This window comes from Dromaius novaehollandiae, chromosome 14, assembly GCF_036370855.1.
Source record: "Dromaius novaehollandiae isolate bDroNov1 chromosome 14, bDroNov1.hap1, whole genome shotgun sequence".
NCBI classification, from domain to species: domain Eukaryota; kingdom Metazoa; phylum Chordata; class Aves; order Casuariiformes; family Dromaiidae; genus Dromaius; species Dromaius novaehollandiae.
The window spans coordinates 4,994,471-5,017,072 of NC_088111.1; the positions used below are offsets into that span (position 1 = coordinate 4,994,471).

Consider the following 22,602-nt stretch of genomic DNA (forward strand, 5'->3'; position numbering starts at 1 on the left):
ATTAATATATAATGCATTCACACAGAGATTTGATATACCATTTCACTTGCAACACTGTTTATTAGAATCTGACTTATTCGATTTTAATTAATCTGTTCTATTAAATTTAGGGTTTATTAGTTTTGATTATTTTATACAAGTCCTAAAGGAAACTGACTTGTGTCATCACATTTAACACCTGATACGACTCAGACAGTGACAATTCAACACAATATCTTCCAGACCTGGAAGCACCTTTAAGAATGATGTTTCCAGCCATTTGCTGGAGTTCATTATTAGTCCTCCAAAACATAACATTTTTCTGCAACCATCCCCTGCAAACTGCTTCAGGACCATATTTTTGCTTGATTATTTTCTGTTATTGGACCCAGCAGGTTTATTCACTTCTATCTAATGTATCACATATGTTTCTTTTCCTCCTCAGATCAAAGTTCAGAATGACCATCTTAAGCTCATCTGCTTTACAGATACTGTAATGCCTTATTGCCAAGTGCCCTTCTTCAACATACACATAGTATTAATAATCATAGCTATCATGCAGGCAATTTAAAACCTCATTGGCTAATATCCATCCTAACAAGCAAATCCATATCTGGCTTTCCATCGTGCCTCATTATTCATTTTCTTTTATCCATTTAATCATTTCTATTTTTCACACTCTAGATAGACTTTGCATTCATGGTAGCAAGTCAGCATGCATTTAGAAGTTTTCTTTTCCATATGCCCATATTACCTTCTGTTCTGCATAGCACTTGTTACGCATGCATGATCACAGACTATTTCTGACATTAATTAAGATATGAAATTACAGTGGGAAGTATATTATTGGGCACACAATACAAACAATACAAACCTGCTTTATAAATGAAATAACTAAAATGTTAGCAAACCTATTCATATACCGTCAGAATTAATAACGTTTACAATCTACATGCCAGAGTACTGCCAAAACTCACAAAAGGATTTGGAATATTTTCCCTTCAGAAAGATAAACAAAAAAACCTGGACAGTTTCTCTCATTGCCTACTTCACGTGTTTATAAACACATCTGCAAGAAAACACAGGCTCGTCTCTACTGCTGTCTGCTGCACCACCCTGATCCTGCCCCAAGTGACCCCTTACACAAGGTACCCCGCACTCCACTGACGGAGCTTCCATAGGTTGCTTAAGAACAGCTTTCTTTGATATCTGATCAGTAATTTTATCAGAAAATCATGTTTTGTCAAAAACGAAATGTTTCAGAGGAACACCTTGCTTTTGATGAACTTCTGATAAACATCAGCATATTCCCAACACAGAGTTGCTAGATTCCCTGCCTAGAAACCCAGGCTCCCAGCTGTGCTGCTCCACGGATCCCAGCCCTGTGGCCTTTCTCAAACTTAAGGATGATTTCCAGGATCAAAAGGTCTTGGGCATCTCATCATGCTGATTGCTCCAGAGCACAGAATTTTGCATCTTCTAGCAATCAAAACCACTAGAGTGGCCTGCCAGCAACGCTGCCAGTGTCACAGACAATTTATTCAGTCATCTCTTTCTTATCTCTGTGGTCAGATATGTAAAAGTCTCCACACTGGCTCAGCAGACTAACAATCTCTGCCTCACTGCTACGTTAAAAACAGCTTTACTGAAATAGCCTTAGAAAAGGAGTCAAACTATTTTATATGTTCAGAATACTGATTTATCATACAAACACATTTGCTGAATACTTTACAATAGCTTACATATGCACATTTTTGCTGGATAATCATGTTAATATATTTAGTGTGCAGTCATCTTTCTGACCCCATTGCTCTGATGCTTCTTGTTTTCCTTTGCGGTAAAATCTACTCGTGGAATGCCTCTGTAATGTTAAGTGTTAACACAGTTTTTGCAATGTAAAATAGTAAGAAATAATAATGAAATGCATGTTCCCTGGGACTCTGTGATAACTGCAGGTAAAAATAATGTCATAGACTGGGAATAGATTCATTAATAAAATTGCACTCAAAAGAGTGACTTGTTTACTTATGCACAATGCAAAACAATGTATTATGAAATCCTGCATTAAAAAGAAGTTATGATCATGACTTCACAAGAAACCTCTAGGGATACCATCATCTACCTGAATTGCACTAAATAAAGCATCAAACAGCTTTGAGGCTGATTTGTCAAGGTGCTATTTGCACCCTTAGGTCCCTTTGATTGCACAAGGAGTTTAGTGTACTCCAAACGAACCAGGAGGAGTTGACCTCCTCTAAACACGCACCCTTTGCTAGCAAGGCTCTTTTTAAAGGGCAGACTTTTGTGAATACCTTCTGTGACCTCAGTACCACAGTGTATTTTCAGGGATTTGGATACTCACTTGCTACATTGAGATGAATAAATGGACTTGTCTTGTTCTCACCATTCTTTTCATTGACAGCCTGGACATAGTAGCCTCCTGCATCTGTTGCAGATGTTGCAAGGATCACCAGCTGGTTCTCCAGTGTTATGGCTCTATTTAGGAAAGTAAAAGATTGTGTTAAAACCAGAAGAATGGTATTCATTTAGCAAGAGACTTGACAGAATTGTACAATCTTCATCAGTCATCTAGATTGAGGTGCTTGGGTATCCAAAACAGCCTTCCAGTTTCAAACACATTCACAAATAATATTTAAGATCTTTGACATTTCTGGGACTTTTCTCTGTTTAGATTGTGTAAGATTTTTATGGTGACACACAGAAAGCTACAAGATATGAAACAAGAAAAATTTAAATGGCAATAAGAAGTTATACAGCGAATGGCAAATGACACAGACCTATAGGCTGCAAACTGCATAGTTATGGGTTGATGATCCTGACAAACACCAGTTTGCTGCAAAGACAGTTTTACTGAAAGCTAACCTATTAAAGCCTGGAGCTCAGGGAATAACACCTAGTTCAGTGAAGAAATCAAAGGCACTAAAACCTTAGAAGGCTAACTTTCTGTACTTATGGCATCAGTAATTATCTCAACATCACAGACAACAAACATAGACAAGTAAGAGCCTAATTAATATACACAGATGAGAAGCTATGTGTTGATAGGGAGGGAAGAGTAAAATTATTTACTCTAAAGCAGGTAGGAAAGCACAGTCCCATAGTCAGTGCTGGTGCAGTGCAGAGGGAGTCCATAAATGTCATTGTTTAACACAAGCTTACTCTCGCTTAGGGCTGCTACTTAACAGACATCCCCACAAACTTCCTTGCAGGCTACTGTTATCCTTCTGCCCTTTGCATTTTACATGTATTGGATAGTCTTTTCTTGACAATATGAGATAAAGGTTTAAGTCTAGAGGCAACATGTAAAAGTTTCAGGGCTTAACCGGACATGAAACAAGAAGCTCAAAAACCACATGAGAATAAATGAGAACACGTGAAGCTCCATGGAAAGCCCATGGAGCAAATAGCTGACACTTCAATGCTGATTGGGACAGGCACAAACTTGGTGATCTGAATGCAAGACCTGGAAGAAGAAACTCGTACCTTTGCTTGCATTACTTGGTGAGAAGCCCCACTGAGTTCAGCTGTGCTACTGCACATATCCTTGAGCATGAGGTTGAGCACAACATGCAAAATCATTATACAGGATGAAACAAGTTCGTACATCAATAGTCCTCAAAAAGAGCCGGGTGCTAAGCCAAAGTATTCACACACCAGTCAGTCAATAAGGAACACTCCTGCATGTCTCCTCCTTTTTTGGCATGGTGTGGTTACGCTAATAATTCACAACTATTTTGCTTTTGAAAAACATTTAAAGCAATAGAGAAAAAACGCATTCCTACTGTAGCATGCTAGTTTTTATGTGTAAGAGGTGGCATATAAAATGACAATGAGAAGATAACGGCCTCCACTTGAACCACGCTCAAACGCTGCATTTGATTTACTCACATCGCTTTGATTTTCTAATGCAGATACAAAGAACACTGAACTTTGATAAAGCCATTAGTAGCTACCAATAAATAAAAATCTCCTGAAAAACATACAAGGCCAGATTTTCAACTCTGATAATGGTACAAGTCTGTTGAAGTCAGTCATTGTACACCAGCTGCAGATCTTGTTTATTTTATCTCAACTGACAGCTTTTATTAAAACCTATAAGGAATATGCCAGTATGAAATTTTCTTGTGTATTGAATAAACCTGTACTAGCTTAACTGACTTAGAAAATTAATCAAAGAAAATGTGTGCTAGATTTACAGAGTGTGTGTATATAAAATGTAATTAATATGACATTTGATAAAGCAAATAAAGGTAAAATTCCAATGAAGCACTAATAATTGAATACTAAAAGACAATGACTTTTACATGTGCTTCTTCTGTAGTTCTAAGGAAAGCAGCATTAGAAAGATTCTTTGAAAATACTAAAATGTATTTCAGATTGCTCTGATGCCACCTGCAGCTGTACCCAAAAGTTTTAAGGGTGATCTTTTAATACTAATGAGATGCACACTGCTACTATCTGTATTAAATTGGCTAGAAACTGGGAGAATGAAACCATTGTAATCATTATGCACTACTGAAGAGCAAAGGACATTTAAAAATGTATTTATTAAGACTATTTCAAATTAAGATTTTACTGAATTATAATATACAAAAATATTCATTGGAATGTGAGTAAAATAAGGCTAATGGGTGAAACGTAATGAACTTTCAAGGACTATATGAATGCAAGTATGTATATCTGAACTGAGAGAGATCACTGCAATATGGCTAAGCATTATACATTCCATGCTCAAATTAGCATGAAAAGTTTAAGATTTATTTGTCCAAAAAAATAAGAGTTACAAGACATAAGAAAGAAATTACTGAGGACAATTCTTCTGGATTATCGACTACATAGTCAAATTAATGTTAAATTAAACACCAAAGCTGAGCTACTGATATCTTTTCAGAATTCTGAGAAAAATTCAGTGTTTAATTTCAGTTACTAAAGATAGGTATAGAGTGAAACACTTGAGTTTGGAGGCTGCAGACTCCAGGAGTTTTATTTTTATCAAGTAAGAGCTAAATGGCCATGTGCATCAGGAAAATGAATTATTCACGTTTTAAGGACTCATTAATTCCAATGTTTCTAAACCATTTCAAGATTCACTGCCCAGCCTTTATCAGGGTTACAGGCACTTTTTGCACAACAGCTGCACAGACAGCCCTCAAATTGGCTTAGCATATTTTCCTGGATTTATTGTTTGTTTTCATTGTCTGTTATAACTTTTAAATTATGACAGCACCACCCTAATGTTCTAAGGAAAATCTGATTCCCGGCTGTTTGGTTTACTAGCGTATTTGAGGAAGACAACTGCAGCAGATGGAGCTGATCTGTCAGTAATTCATACCCAGTACAGAATTTACGAAAAACATAAATATTGCTATTTTAAAGTAATAATAAGCTTAATTTGATCAACATTTTCAAGACTGGGGAAGTTCAGCAAGCAGACTGATTCCTCAGGGTTCCTTAAGCATAGGGAAAGGGTCATTTAAAATCATATATTTTAATAAAAGAACTCAAAAAGTATCTCCAGAGTTCAGCAGAAGCCTGCAGAGAAAAGCAGCCAATATACAAACGTACGCATCCATGAGTGGTAAAGCAGTTATTACAGCGGATTCAGTATTACGGTATTATACCAGTGTCTCAATGGTATCTTTAACACAAAGAGCAGCCACAGACTAGACTAGATGGATCTGAAGGCGAAGGGCAGCCAGGCCTCTGACACTAACCACCACGGCTACGATGACCAAAAGAATATGATCGGACGGGATGGGAAAACGAAGCAATGATGGAGAAAAAGAACTGGATATGTAAAAGTACTTCAGTGTCTGAAGATGGAGACAGGTACCTAATGAGGTTTTCATGACTTCCATTTATTTCAGCCAGAACGAAGCACCGAGGTATGTTCTGGGCCTTTTTAATTGCAGCCTGCAGAATTGTCAGTTGTCCAAATACTTTAAACAAAACTCATGCAAATATTTTCTCTAAGTTTGACCCAAAGCGTACAGAAATTATGGGGAAGACATTATATTAACATCAGTGGAACACAGATCAGGCCTTTAGAAATAAATAAAAGAGTTTCCTAAAGCGGGTATCATCGTTAAGACATTTATGATAATGTTTTTGCAGTTAAATAAACTTTTCCAGCTCTGGAAATTGGATCATTTATTAAAACACTGAAAATGCACTCTGCAGTATCTTAAATAGGTGGATTTCATAAGAAACGCCATTATTAATAGAAAATACCAAAATCTACTCTATAGTGTAAGTGGATAACTCTTAAAAGTTAAGATACTTCTCAGGTTATTAGTTACCAGATTACACAATAAACAGATAATACTAGCTTACAAATGCATCACTGTAATAAAATGAAAACCATAGACTAACCGATTAAGCCTCCTCTGCAAAGACAGCCATCTGTTCATGAACCAGAGGGCAACATTTTAATAAAAAGGCCATCACAAAGCCTCTTTTCCAACGTTACCTCCAACTAACACAACTATCAAATCCCTCTTTACAAGATAAACTAGAAAATCTCTGTTCTCCTCTAAAAACTTTGGTTCACATTACACAGCAAGAGCCAATCCTCCTCCACAAGCCAGATATCGCACAGTAACAGTGACATTACTAGGAACTAGAGAGATTACGGAGTAATAACAATGTAATTACTAAAGGACTTTCCAGTTGGATTTCCCCCTTTTGAAAAATACACAGCTATAGCATAGTTAAAAACACAGCTGTTTAAGTGAAATCCTGATTCTGGGTAGCAAAACTTGGCTTAACAGAGTGAGGCCTTCATCTTCCATGCATCTTCCAGTTCTGAGTTCAAATTATTAACCAAAGTTTTATTTAAATACATATCTTCTGCTAACAGTCCATGTTTTTTAGGACTCCCAGAGCAAAGTGTTAGTGTATCTGCTACAGTAAAATATGCTCATAGCAACAGAGCACTATGCGCTGTGATTGGATATCGGTCTTATAAAATTTGTATTAATAGATAGCTGATTTGCAGTAATAATATACCTGAAACCTGAATAATATTTTCTTTTTACCCAGCTGATGAATATTAGGTAAAACTATACAAATCAATGCATTGATTTTACAGCCAACACTAGCTAATACTACTGCTTCTCTATGTCACGGCACAACACGCAATCCAGAAAATGACTGGGATTTCTAGTCATGAGAGCAAAGCAAATTTAAACAAAAACAAGAAGAAAAAGCTCTAATTGCCAGGCACAGTGGAATACTATCAGGTAGGGGAAGCAGACGAGCTATCGACACATTTAGAGAAAGCTGACTGCTTGATTTTGGCAGATACATTTCCAGGAGGAAAGCAGAAAGCCAGGTAGGATCTAATTTTTAGGTTTGGCTTCCCTATTTTTAGCTGTGGTTTTGCAGCCTGTGCGATCTTGGCTTGGCAAGGCTCTTGACATGATTTCTCATGTTTCTTCAAGAAAGCATTCTGTAAAACATGTTCTAGGTAAAGTAAGTGCAAGATTGCTGCAGAAGTGGATGGAAAACCATACTCAAAGAATGATCCATGGTCCTGGAATGCTATGGCAGGCAGCAATCTACAGGGACTCTCTTTGATCTGGCACTATTGAATATATTTTTGGCATCGTCAACTGAATATAGATTTCACTTAGTAAATCTACTGTTAATGTCACACACGCTCTGGAACACAGCATGAAAATTCAAACTGATCAAGGTCTACTCAAGACATACTCTGTAATACTGACTTTTGCAATTCAATGAAAACAAGTTCAAAACATTATATTTGAGATGGAGTAATTGACTGCAAAGATATAGGATGGAGAACATTGGTGTTGGCAGAAGTCTTAGGAATCAATAGCATCATGATTGTATGAAAAAACACAAACATGGTGTGGAAACAGAAATATCATCGGAAGACTTTGGAAATAAATAAGCATTAAAAAAAAAAAAAAAATCACTCCAGAAGACAAAATACCCTAAGCCCAAAGAGTAATCTAGAAAACATGACATACGTGAGAAGATTAAGAAAATCTGCATTTGTAAACAGTAAATCCTAACAACTGGCTCCATATACACACATGGCTGCTGCAAAGAAGTATCTCAGATTTAAGCACAGCCATCAACTATTGAATCTTGTTATAAAACCATTAGCAGTCCACCGCTGGAAAAGCTTACTTTTATTTTGTGGAGTTAGCAGCTCACAAAATAGATGCTCAGATGCATATATCCCAAACACAGATTTAAAATTATTCTCATATGGAGCAATTTCTGTTCTAGAGACAATGCTACTAATCCAGAAGCAAGTGATTTGACATAATTATTATCAGAAAACTCCATTCCTTTGTTTGTTCATTATCATTGATTTTAAACAGCAAAGGCTTAGTCTAGCTGATACCAGTACTCGTCATGCCTGTGCTCAGGTGTCAGCTCACTGAGCCACGCTGATGAATGTTTGCCTAGATGTGCTACTCCAGCAACGGCAGTCCTCAAACTAAAAGGAAGGTCCAGACTTTCAAGATAAAATATAATATAAGTCTCAGTCAATAGTGGAAACCAAAGATACAGAATAAAATACATTAATTTTCTCAACTCTCTTCTCCTTCTTAAAAAACTGTTCCTGCATTCAAGATATTTGTGTGTAAATATAATATCTATTTTCTTTTCTCCCTAATTTATCACATAATCGAGACATTGAACTCCACTTGCAACATCCCTATCCCCTTGCTATGGACACAGCTAGCAACCACCGGAAAAAGGAATAGTAGAAATTCTTAAATATAAATGGCTTATTTAAACCAAATGTTGCAGTTAGAGAGTATCACAGGTTGTTGCTCTGCATAGCTGACTGACTTCACTGACAGCAAGCACAAGGCTATTTGTACTCATTTGGAATTTCAGAGTCCAATTTTCCAATACAAATAGACATGAATATGGCTCCACTTTATGACATTTTTCTTGAATTTATTATTAAAGTTTCTTGCCCTTTTTTTTCCTCTTCCTTCACTGTGAAAGGAATACTTGTGGTGTCCTGAAATTGCGTCTTCACTTCTGATAAAATGTGTCAGCATAGTAGTATGTAATATTATGGTTTGTAGTCAAGTATTAAAGAGCTTCCTGTTGAAGAATGTATGTTCATACCATTATTTCACTGAGATGTATACTTGAAACAAAAATGAATGCAAGCCACGATGGTGAACTGCACTAAATGTAAAACAAATTAGCAACGACACGTCGCTGCCACAGGGCAACACAGTGAAGAGATGATCAATTATTCAGCAGTGACAGAAAGGAAGCTTCAACCTCCTCACGTGTTTAACAGATAAATTTTATATATGCCATAACTTTGTCTACTTTGACACTCCCAAACTTTGTTTATTCAAGTCCCTGAGTCTGCCTTCAGCACCACTTCTGTCATTTCCCTTTGCCTCCCACGTCTCCCATTGGAGGCTGTCGCCATCTTCACATAGGGGCAGCCGAGAGTAAGGTTTTGGCAGGGCTGTTCTGCAGAAACATCTCTAGTCTCAGCGACTCGAAAATTTCTACCCTAGCAATTGAGGTATCCACACAGCTTGGAACTAAATCTCCAATTTGTGGGAGAGTCAGAGCAAGTCTCTCTCCCCCAAAAGTTGTGCCTATTTTCTCATCTGAGCCAAGTCATTCTTCTACAGCTACATACATGTACATAAATACATGTAAAACTGATACAGTGATACACTGAGTAGGCAGTGTTTTTCGACAAAAATCATCTGGCTATGCTCATGAAACCTACTGGTAGCTGCACACCGGTGAAGATGAAATGGTACATTGTGGAAGACCTGAAGAGGATGGTACTTACAGCTGATGAGCCAATAGCTTCATTTTACTTCTAGTTCCAGAAAACATATACTGCTTACAAAAATTACACCCAAACTTATCCCAATAGTCCTACAAGTCAGAAAAATGCCAACAGAGACAACCTATTTGTTCAACACCATTAGGTGACCCAGTATACAAATATGTTAAAATAAATGGGCAAGTATCATGAACGGGAAAATTTGTACTGCCATAACTTATTACACACTTGTTTTGTGAAACAGTAGTGGATGTAATGCTCCAACATTAACATTCATTATTTTTCATACCCGTTAATTCTCCTTTTAATAGTCCCAAATCCTTAAACAAAAGCCAGGGATATGGTGGAACATAATAAGTGATCCAAGCATCCAACTCTACTGCTGTCATCTGTATGAAGAACAGTAGTACTGGGTAACGATAGAGCAATTTATTCAGACAAGTTTTATTATGAAAGATAATTAAAGATTTAGCAGCCTAGATTAATACAACGCTATCCATGTATAGTTCTGCAGTTTGCTGAGACAAGCATTTGCGTTATTGCTGCAAATTGATTGTACAATTTTATTAGACAGTGTCTTAGGTTTGTCATCGACATCAAAGTAGGGATCCTGTGTGGTTATTTCTACTTGCACACCATTAAGACAAACACTATTGCTACACAGCATGAATTACGCACAGGCCTGGGAACCCAGTATATCTCGGTGATTTGCCAGTGATACGTTGCCTTGGGTGAGTTATTCAGCCTTTTGGTCTATTTGTTCTGCCAAGAGAGAAAGAGGATAATACATATACGTATTTCTTTTCATCCTGAAAAATTTATCTAGAGGCTTAAATAGTTAATATCGCTAGCACTCAAAAGATGTAGAGGATTATGTAAGTGCTAAGTCTTAATACTCTCTACTCTTCCCTCTTGCTTTTCAGTTTGACTATCAGATGTTTTGTTATGACTTTAGGCAAAGCAACTTCTTGTCTTCTCATTTTCAACTGCTTTAACACCTCCTGAATTATACACACTGGGCAGACGAGTATTGCTTTCCAAACACCAATCTTCTAGCAACTTGTGGTATTGTACTACTACTTTCAGTAGAAACCCCTACATTTTAATCGTACAAATCCGTACTGAATACAAATGCATTTAGTAATAGACGTGTCTACCATAGACTCCATAAAATCCTAGTTCTTTATTGAAAATAACAATATAGGAGAAGAAATTTCAAGTCAGTCAATCACCTACTTTATTTCAATGCCATTAATGCAAACATTTCAAAGTGCTTTAAATTAGTGACAGTAAAACAAAGAAAGCCTCAATTTAAAAAACCCCAAAGAATAAACGAGTGGGACTTCAGCAGAAAGTTCAAAGAAAGCGGTGGCTCCCTGTTTCTATCATATGTAGGCCATGCAGTGGGATAAAAGTTTAACATCCATATGATGCAGAACGTTGAAGATTTCAAGATTAATTAAAAAAAAAAAAAACCTAGAAAACTGAGTAAGATATCACAGTGACATTTTTTATTATGGTTTTTATCCATAAATGACTTCCCATCAATATTTTGGGAAACAGACCGTAGTAACGAACTAGAAAATATTTCTCTATCTATAGCATTTTATCTAGTCAGTTAAGTCTCTTCTACACTGTACTGGTTACAAAATAATACAAGAAAATCACAGGAAAAATGGGGAGAAATAGCATTTAGCCATAAATATGAGGCAAACACACATGAAGCTGTGGCATAGCAAAGCCACAGAGTTCTGAAAAGTGGAAAGCGTCTAAGTGACGAGGTGGGTTATGTAACAGACTAAAACATGGAGCTGCAATTATATCTAACCTAACCACTTAACCACCCCTTTCTCCAACATCCCAGACAACATGTCAGCACACAGTTATCTGCATACAATGACAAGGAGGGGCGTTCCATAGCCAGGTGTTTTTAGTACGCTTATTATCAAGATTTCTTCTTCCTACACAAAGCATTACTGTGCATATTAAAATCCACCAAACTTCAATGTGTACATTAGCATCTTTTAAAATTTAATGTTCTGGAAGATAGCCTTTAGACATTTGGAATTACAGCTCCCTCCTGGGATCCATTTGTATTTTGCATTTGAAAGCAGGTTGCAGCCCTTGACTCTAAAACCCATAAAAGAAGAGTTTGGTGGCCAACTGGAATGTAAATAATGCATGATTAGAGGAGCAACAGGTCATATAGATTTTTTGCTTTCCACTTGGGCAGTGTTGCCAAAAACAGGAAGACAGGTAACCTCTCAACTCCATTTATTTCTAAATCACTAAATCAATCGACAGGTGTGTTCACAGGACGTCCTGCTCATCTGACTTCTGAGTCAAACGACACAAATTTCTGCATGGTAAAGCAGCAACATATATTCAGGGCTTCTGGTTGTAGAGCTTAAATAAGTCAGAAGGCCAAAACCTGCGCAGTAAACGCTGCCGCTCCTTCGGTGGAATGACAGCAACTTTACCTTAAAAACACTCCCAGAGGCAACATAGACGGCAAAGAATTTCAACTCCCTTTCACCTTATGGAAACCATAAGCCTCACATGCTGTCTCTAATGAAGAGCAATAGGGACGGTGCGCCGGAGAGCCTGCCTTGTTTGCATTTGCTGGCTGATCCATAAACACCGTGCCTATTGAGCAGGCAAATGAAACACTGAATTGTTGTCAGTAGATGCAGTTTTGTTTCTTTGATTTTATGGCTACAATATGCTTTGCGGAGTATTTTTATTTTCACTGCAGAAGAAACACTCAGCTATAAGTTACACGGCAAAAGAACTCACAAATCCTAAGACAACAACATGCCTGCGCGTTAGCAGCCTGGCTCCTACTGCCAGGGCTGGGAACAGAACGCTCAGCATCTTGCCAATGCAAGTAATTCTACATAATAGTTAGACCAGAACAGCAAACCTCCGATGCCCCCAAAGTCTTTACTGCAATCTGTCTTCACATATTTATCTCTCTACTTGCAGACATTTCTGCTGCAGAGATTTTAGGGATTTGCTCCTGCGACGCAGCAAAACGCTGCTCCCTGTGAAACCCGTCGTCTGGAGAAGAGGTGCTATTACCGAGTTAATGGACAGTGGACACAACAGTTCCCTCACTTCAGTTACTGACTCTTATTATCCACTTCGCTCTGTAATGAGGCTCTCTACTTGCTCACATTTACGTAACAGCAGCATCAGCTATCCCCTAATCCTGCAACACACTAAAATGGAAAGATAGATGCTGGAAAACATTAAAATGCCCTTATCGCTTGGCTGCAGGGACATAAACTTAAAATAGGGGACTGTTTTCCAGTTGAAAATAACCAAATACATACATTTACTTCATTATCTTTTTAAATAACTCTTACAAATGTTGAAAGGATCCTTTGATTATTACTGTACAGATAAACAATGAAACATTCCATTATATCTTACTCAGGTTAGATAGAAACAAATTCAGTTCCTTCCTGTACATATTTTTCCCAGGTGCATTAATACACTTCACATTCAAGAACGAACTTTTATTACAAGCTGAGCGTGTCGGGAACGGGGAGATAGGGAAAGGGAACAGAATGAACAGACTGCTAATGAGAAAGAAAAGACGCAGCCCCTTCAGCCAATCCCTTTAATGAGATGCACTTTTAGATTTTTAACTTCCAAGTTCTTAATCCTGTTGTCACCGAACTCGGAAGATAATGGAGGACAGAAGCAACACTCAAACAAATGTGGCAGACTACTTTGCTTCAGGAAGTAGGAGTTAGCAGGTTAAGTTTGACAAGCAGAAAATGTGATACAGAAGAATGACAGAAAATGGTCATACCGCAGCCAGAGCAGATGAGGCCAATGATAACAAGATGTACGAACTTCAGAATGAAGCCTCAAAACAGACCTAATGAACAGGAGATGGAGAACAAGGCAGTGGCTAGGTAGACTTTGTTTTCAATCCTACATACTTCACTAACAAAACTAGCACCTAAGTCATGAATTTGGCTGTTCTACAGCCCTTCCAGAATCATAGAAAACTATCAGGGAAATTACCACCCACGCCAAGTATAATTAACTTTGCAATAATAATGAAATAAAAAGATAGTTATTTCCAATTAAAAGATGGTTTATTGCAGGTTGGTAGTATTTAGTAAGCTAAATTCTTATTTGCTAATAAGAATCTTTGTACGAAGGACAGAAATAAGTTTAAATAGTAGCTTGGTGTTTTGAGGCACCCACAAGCACATTGTGCAAGTGCCTGATGTTTAACATGGAGCAGAAGCCGAACATCTACCCAGGGACTGTGTTTTTTCTTTTCCTCAAAGCTAAAACAATTGCAGAGGTATACACGCTCAGAGCTACTCCACACATGGAAGTTTACACTTTATCTCTGTACACTTTGTGCAAAGTAACAGAGACCACTGGGGGAAAAAAAAAGTCATGGCATGGCTCATTTTTAAATGAGCAGTAGTGTATGAGAATGAGCAGGAGAGAGGACACGCACACACTGAAGCCCACAGATGGGCATCTCAGGAGATGTGTCAGATCTGCTTCCTGACTGATCCCTCTGCCAACTCAAGTACTGAAGTTCCTCCTTCAACTCATCCAACCGCCTGAGTTTTTGAAGCAGGTATTTTAAATTCTGTTCCCTAGCGTCTCAAGTAAGTTAGTAGTCTATATGCAAAGATAGGGATTGTTGTAATCACAGAATCAAATTTGAAGACCTAATGATACTGCTCCGCAGGTAATTTCAGAGTTCTGGTTTCAGACGCATTCATGATCTTTAAGTGGAATTAATGAACACCTTTTCCTCCCTGTGCCTTTCCCCTTCACCGCTGGGCAGCAGTGGAAGAGGACGGCTCCGGAGGGCAACGCCGGTCACCCAGCAGGAGCCGAAGCAGCACCACCACCACGGGCACCATCTCCACACCATCTCCCTCCCAAAGGAGCAGAGGCACCGTCAGTTCAGAGAAACTCCCCATGCAAATAGTGCAGAAAACTGAAGGAAAAAATTCTCCACCAAAGCCAGACACTTCAGTCCTGGGAATCCTCCCGTGTAGCTATTGTTGTTGCATAGGCAGAATCTTAGATGCCTCAAGGACATTTCGAAAGAGTATTTTGGCAATTCCTATGGCAAGAATAACATCAACATAGAGTACATTCACAAGAACCTAAAGCTTCTTTTTTACAGCCAAACCAGGCAGGGGTTTACCAGCCTTGCTGAGCCACCTGCAAGCCTCCTCTTCCACCCCCCGCGACCGTTTCCAGGTGCAGACCCTCTTCCAGCCCGTGATGGCAGGGTGACTGCACACGTGCACCCGGCGCTGCTCAGGCTACGTGACGCTGTCCCAAGCCTGAGACAAATCGTCAGCGCACCCACTTACAGGAGCCCGCAGCAATGTGTGAAGGGTGACATTAAGGTGACCTGCGAAGATGGATGAGTAAACCCCACAGCTCTGAATTTCAATGCTTTATTGCTTGAAACCATACTTCATCCACTTAATGCAATTTAAAGCAGGTCCTTAGGATTGTTTTTAAACAAGAATCCACTTAAAGAAAAAGGACATAAAACATTTGCTGAAGCACAATTGTAATTCCCTACTCCTAACACTTCCACATTTGCATTATTTTCTGCAAACATCTACTTGTAGGTCCAACAAATGCAAAATTATGCACACTGGTTGTTAAACCGAAATGGGGTAAAGCGCTGGAGAGGCCAACCAGTCAGCATTAAAACAACAGCCGCTCTATTACGCTGTACTTCAGAAGTGCAAATATAGGCTGTGCTGCAAAGCAGCACCTGACGCTAACGAGACAAACATGCTGCTCTCCGAGTAGCAGAACTAATGAGGCTTTTTCTCCCAGAGATTTGCATCTCATGTCCCTGAGTTCCCTCCTGCGTCCCCCCCAAAACTCCCTAATCTTCTTTAATAGCTGCTCTCCTTCACTGCCTCCAGCCCTAAAGCATTCAGCTCCACCTTGGTCGCTCTCTCCAAGCAGCCCCTGTTTTCCAGCTGTGGGACCAAATCCTCACCAAATCCTCATATACTTGTGAACACAAACGATAGACTTGTGCAAATTTATGCAACTGTATGCATGTAAAGTGCATTCCTCTAAAGCTATTTCTGCAAATACCTGAATATGTGAATAACCTCTATAATATTCTTTAATCATTACATGTATCTTCAAAAAGTTACTTCATACTCTTTCTGGTGAAAGGTGAAAAGCTACTGTAAAAATATACCACATTCTTTCCTCTTCAAAGCCCTCCTTACATTTTTCCAGCCTCATGGACACAGAGATGCTATGCCTCTAACTTCCAGAGCACTTCTCAGGTACAAAAACCCTTTCAGTCAGCATCTAAACCTCGGTGCCTTTGGGAAAGAAAGCCCTGCAGCTCCACTGAGCTTTTACTGGACTTCGAACTTCATAAAACCTTTTTCACTATCAGTCTTTCAGAAACTTTAAAAGTGCCTGAAATCCAACATGAGACATTCTGTCTTTTGCATTTAGGAAAACAGCACGTGCAATGAAACAGGACAGGTTTTTCAGATGAAACAGCTTTTTAACCAAGCGAAAAGGAGTGTTTTAGGATCCTTATGTCAGAAGAGAAAAGCAAAGCTTGCATACGTTTCTCTGCTGGCAGTATTACCTGTATTGGTAAATAAAGGTCTGGGCCAATATTAAGCTTTTCTCAGGACCAATCTTTTTTCTATCTTTTATTCCCTTCTTCTAGGGACCAATTAATCCTTCAACCACCATAAACAAATGCATCGCAAACTGAGTCACAAATATTTTTCCTGAAAATAATACAAAAGTCTTTCATAGCTTATACTTGAAAACAGTAAGGTAACTGGGGACCACTGTTTATTGCACTAATACATAGATTTTGTCTTGCTCATGCCATGTGCTCTCTCCAGTTTATTGTATTCATTTTTTGTCTTTCATCATACAGGAAAATAAAAAATTCACAAACTTTCCCTGTTGCAAATGTTCATAAACATAATAGAAGCTTGATTCCTAATGCAGTCTCTGGGAATCATCATAATATAAATACTAAATAAGGCAGTCATTCATGTGCTTAAATGTTTACAGGGTTAAAAACTGTAATAGCTTCTGAATTAAAAAATATCTACAAGTTTCAGTTCAGAGGTTTGAGTTATGGAAACTAAGCTAATGTTAATTAAAAAAAGAAACCACTCAAATTATAATTTACTCTGGTCTTTTTATGTGTGTCCTTACACTGGCTGCATTTCATTCTTTAAATAATCAGTTGCTTCAAGAACACTAGGGAGAAGGAAAAGGTATTACCACTGAGGACATGCCTGCTCTCCTATTGAAGCTTTAAGCTTTGCTTCCAGCAGCCAAGTAAGGAGCAGGCAAGCGGAAGGTTAAAAACTTTGCAGTTCTTCTCTGCCAAAACAGTAAAAGAAAAATGAGATTGCTGAATAGCTGACAATGGCGGCAGTATCAACACAGCAGTGATCGGCCTATAAGCTGCAAAGGGCAAAACTAAGGCATCTGCTTAAAAGCTTATACCAACTGTGGTACAAAAAGAGTAAGGAAACCACAATAAAACATAGTTATTAAGAGAGCTATAATTATGGCATTATTCTTTGGGATATTCAACGTTGTGCCCATTAAATGTTGTACACTGTGAATATTTAATAATTATATGCTTACTCAGAGCTCTTAACGTCCTTAAAATACAGGTATTTTTCATGCATTAAGATGAAATTATACATAATTTTTGTCCTAAGGGTCTGCAGTTGAAATAGATGGACACCATTCTGCAAGTCTTCTGCAAATTCAAATCTCAAAGCTTTGGAAACTATATGTGTTTACAGCCACTGCATATCAATTTTTAGTTCTTTTCAATAAAAGAGCCTTGACCAATCATCACCTTGATGTCAAGAAAACAAAATGCAACCTTCTAGTGATCGGCCGCAGCTATGTTCTGTATTACCATACTGTAGTCCTTACATATAGATAAATAGCAACCTGCAAATATACTAGTTGTAGCAGATATCAAAGTAGTCTAAAAAGCTCCAGATACAGGCAAAAATACTTCACTAGTAACAAGTAAAATGATATATTGCTACAATAAGAACTAGAACGAAGCAGGATTCACTAAGTGTCAACATAGGATAAAACAGTTTCTACTTAACTATGTTCAATAAACCACATAGTCAGCCAGTACAAAGAAGATAGATATTGGAATGCAAAGCAGTATAAAAGGGGCCAGGTATATAGTTACCAGTGTGGTATAAAGATATAGATGGAAGATAAATTGTGAGTTTTTCCCTATGTATTGAGGCTTTAGTGTAGTAAATACTGACACGGGATTTATTACATCTTGTGCACTGCATCCTTACCTGGGTGGAGAGCACAACAGCTAGATGTAGATGTTTTTTATACTAGAAAGATGGACATTTTAATGGAGTTTATTTAACATTTTGTCCACAGTTTGGGCTGTCTTAATAATGTTTATGGCTAGACTTAAAATTTGCCTCTTTGCAAATACTAACCTTTACAAATACTCTTTCCAAATACTAAAACGACAAACTCAAGAAAGCAGAAACCGCTTCCAAGGCTGCTGCTTGGCTCACAGGATCAGGATGGGAGCTCCTGAAGATCTCACAAAGCCGTTCACCGCAGCAGTGAGCTGCCGGTAACTCTTCTCGAAGCAGTTTGCCACCTGCATCCAGCAATTGCTAACAGGCCATGCTTTCCTACGACTGATAGAGAAGCATCAGCAGCCTTGCAGAAATCAAGATACGTGGTATCTGTTGCTCCACTCCCATCCACAGAGCCTGCTACCAAATCACAGAAGGTTTAACACTTCTTTTTCCTGACAAATAAGTATTTGAACCTTTTTTGTTGTTCAGGAGCTTAGAATTAGTTGCTTTGGTTGCTTATTACAGTACTTTTCCGGGAACAAAAGGTAAGCTGACTGGCATTTAATTTCCCAGCTTCTTTTTCCCCTTCTTAAAAACACACATTATGTATTTCCTCTTTTCTGGCTTCCCAAACTCATATTCTGTATTAATTCTCAAGGATAACTGCTAACAGTTCCAAGATTGTCTATGTACCCTAGATAAACTCTGGCCAATTGATTAAGAAATACTTAAGGTATGAGATCAAGTAAGAGGGATGGTTATTTATATAACAAACTTGAAAGATTGCTTGTTTTCAAAAGCACTATGATGTTCTCCTGTTTTTTATAATAACTGATTTTCATTTTATTATCCCAGCAACAATGAATGCTCTAGCACTCCAGCTGGCTGGAGAGCACTTCTGATCCTCGGGTTATGGTTTGTGGCCTTGGAAGGATACTGAGTTAAAAACAAAATTAATATGAACTAAATTAAGCCCCTCAATGCATACCTTACTTTTTTAAACTAAGTTAAGCCATGCTTGACCACACTTCCCCAGATGCCTCCCACCACCTTCCTTTGTCTCTGCGAGCAGTTCAGCTATGGTGCTCCAAGCAGTTGCTGCATTCTCTGCTGCATCTGCTCACAGCTCCCTTTCTGGATGACTCTGGTATTTCGGGAAAAGTCCCAAGGTGTACCTCCGACCTTGGGAGCTCCTGAGAAAGCAGTTAAGGTGCTTGCTTGAATACTTGCTAAAAATAACAGGTTTCTGCATCCCACGCTTCATACTGCTCCAGACCGGAAAAAAGGGAACGAAAAAAAGTGGGAGCTTCCTGCTGCCACCTGGGTCATTGCAGCACCAGGAAGCCCCTGGCCGGAGAGGCAGACTCCCTCCTTCCCCAGGCTCGGCAACGCGGGGAGGCAGGGAGACACGGGAAGAGAACGTGATTGCTTTCTGCAGTTACGGCTTGACGAAGCAGCGCACGGCAAGGACGGAGCTCCATAGCACTGGCAGTGGCCTCCTCACCACCAGTTTCCCCCAACTAAAAGAAAAAGAAAAGTTGATGTTCTCCTTTAGAGCTATGAAACAAGTTAAAACATTGATAAACCTCCTTTATAGGTACATCCAGAAGCGGATGTCAGCAAAATGCAGCAAGGGAGCAACACAGCCCTCCGAAACAGCTAGGTAAGGTATGAACGAAACACTAGTGCCAAGTCCACGCACGGAGAAACACGCAGCAGGACGGTGCAACCGGAGCAAGCAAATGCATACAGAGGGGCCCTTCGCAGCAGTCTGGCACCCTGCAGAATTTCCTCAATAATGTTTCCATTGAACTAGGGCCACGAACGGGAATTTTTCCGTGCTAAGAAAAGGCTATTGAACACAGCGGTCAAGGACAGGCTCATCTGCAAGGTCTTGCTGTCCCCCAGCGAGTGCCACTGCCGCGGGTCACGGCGGTGGCCGTTTGTCTGGCAGATGGATTTCTGCAACACAATGAATGATTCAAGATTTAATGGGATTTTACAGTCTTGTAATATTCGAGGTGAGCACAATACGTGGTCTTCTTGTGCTTGATATTTAAAGGCCTGCAGATAATTGTGGAATATTTTAAATAATGTTTGGTAATGTGTGTACTGTTCATAACATATGTATTGCCCGGTGCACTGTGTGTACCATTTATAAAAGTTTAACAGATCTAATCATCATCTTAAGCAGCACAAGAATTTTATTACATATTTATGCAACGATAAGCACTATATACTATCCTTTTATACATATTTGTAAATGAAAATGAATGAAAAATGGATTTTTTTAAATCATACCTTCAACAAAACAATGTCATCATTATCCTTCCTAAAATACTTGACTGCAGAACATTGCACTCACAATTAAATTTCTTTGTTGTTTGTTTCTGTAAAACATTTCCTTATACCTCACAGAATGGCATAAACATTATTTTAGAACTCTAAAAAGTATGCTATTTTGAGAATGTAGTGCTCTAAAAATATCTTTGTTATCAGGACTTTCCAGGAAGTAGATACATAACGGGAGAACTAATTCTTACGTTATGCAGCACACTGATATGAAAGCCATTTGATTAAAAATACAGAAAAACTATTTTTTCACCAAGCCATACATTTGATTTCTCTCCTTCCTCTGATTTTGAAAATAAGAGCTCCAACTTGTTGCTTCATTTTGGCCTCTTTTATTCGTCCAAGTCTAATGAAAAAGAAATGTATAGTCACCTACAATACCCCATCTGCCACCACGCAGCACACCACAGCACTCAGAGCTCCAAGGCGTCAGGACAGACCAGATCGGGATCCTTCTTTTTCAAAAGCACTGGCTCCGCGAGATAAGAAAATCTTCATTAGCTGCTTGCTTTCTGGAGACAACGAATCAATTAAGCAATTCTGAATCCATGCAATAAAGGGCAGGAATACGAATGTATACACTAGATAACTAGCAGTGGTAAAACTTGGAAAACTTCCTGTGGTTTAGATATTGCTGATATTGGAATTGGTTGTATGATTTTGTTTACCACAGACTTCTGTACTATTACTTTTATTGAACAGCAATAGCATATATCCATAATCTAGACTGCTTGCTTTGTCCTTCTAGAGACTCTCAAAAATAAGGCCTTGGATGAGTGGTTTGTTTTTTTTTAAATCAAATATTTCACAGATGAGAAAAATTCAAACAATACATGGTAAACATATGCATTCCATAGCATCTCCCGTGATAAGACTGTTCTGGGTCTTCACAAGTGGAAGCACTCCAATTCACTCTCTGGTGTTTGCAACTGAGCTGCTGAAAAGACAGTACTCAAAGATTCCTAGTGTGGGAAATAAATTTAAACAGTCCATTCTCTGTAAGGGCTTGAATAAACAGTTTTCTTCTGCATTTATTTTTTTAAACTACTTAGCTTAATATAGTCAGTGCCACTGCTCTGTTGTTCCCTTTTAAAAAGTATTTTTAGCACCACCATACAAACAAAGCATTATGACTATAAAACCCACAGACTGGTTTAACTTGGAATTAAAAAAAAATGCAGTGTTAACAATGGCAAATAGGAGGATATTATTTTTCAGTCACACACACAAAACAGATAGAGGAAAACCAAACTGCCTTAGCAAAATTTAAACTGAGATATGATACTGCAGTTCTCAGTAGCATTTTACAATATATATTAGCTTTAATAAATACAACAGTATGGTCAAATCATTAGAAATCACAGAGTAAATTATCTATGCACAAAGTTGACTATGTGCAATACTGCAGAAGTAATTCTAGCAGATGAGAGTGAAGCCCTGGCACCTGTGCAAACCTTCTCTCAGAACTATTGCTCCTGATTAAAGACACTCATTTCAGTTAGAAAACCCAAAGACCAGGAATTTTTGCATACCTCCTGGAGCCATTCATCACCTAATGCAAAAAGAGACCATCACTGGGAACTTTCCACGGGCAAGGAGCCGACCTATGTGCTATAAAGTTTCACAGGGAAAGCTCACTTAAGTGTGATATAAAAAGTCCTTCTAGAGCACTAATACGAGCGAGAAAGTCTGTTTTCCCAACATGGAAGAATAATTATTTTGTTTCTAAACTCTGAATCTGAGTCCAGTGCCTAACAAAGTAATAATTTCTGCTCAAAAAGAGAGTGAACAAGCGTATGATTCAATGTTTGGGTTTTTTTTGCCTTCTTCTATTATTCATACAAGCTGACAGCAATATGTGTATGTAGGCAGTCTGTATATGATAGTATGAATTAATCTAATTCCTAGACAAAGACATAAATAAAAATGGCAAACTGCAATATTTTTCTTGTCAAATAAGGAAAATAGCAATCATGTCTTCTATGATTAAAGCCAAATTTTGGTTCTCCTAAATGAAATGCCCCAGCTTCACTTGACCACTGGACATACAAG

General features: G+C 38.4%; 1 protein-coding gene across 5 annotated transcripts in view; it reads right to left on the reverse strand.

Annotated features, from left to right (window-relative positions):
* Positions 1-22,602, reverse strand: part of SDK1 (sidekick cell adhesion molecule 1) — a 432,949-nt gene that overhangs the window by 213,814 nt on the left and 196,533 nt on the right. For all 5 annotated transcript variants that reach the window (XM_026116143.2, XM_064520166.1, XM_026116142.2 and 2 more), the window contains exon 6: positions 2,342-2,475. In XM_026116143.2, coding sequence (XP_025971928.2) covers positions 2,342-2,475 — 134 coding nt within the window. The remainder of the gene's footprint in view (positions 1-2,341; positions 2,476-22,602) is intronic.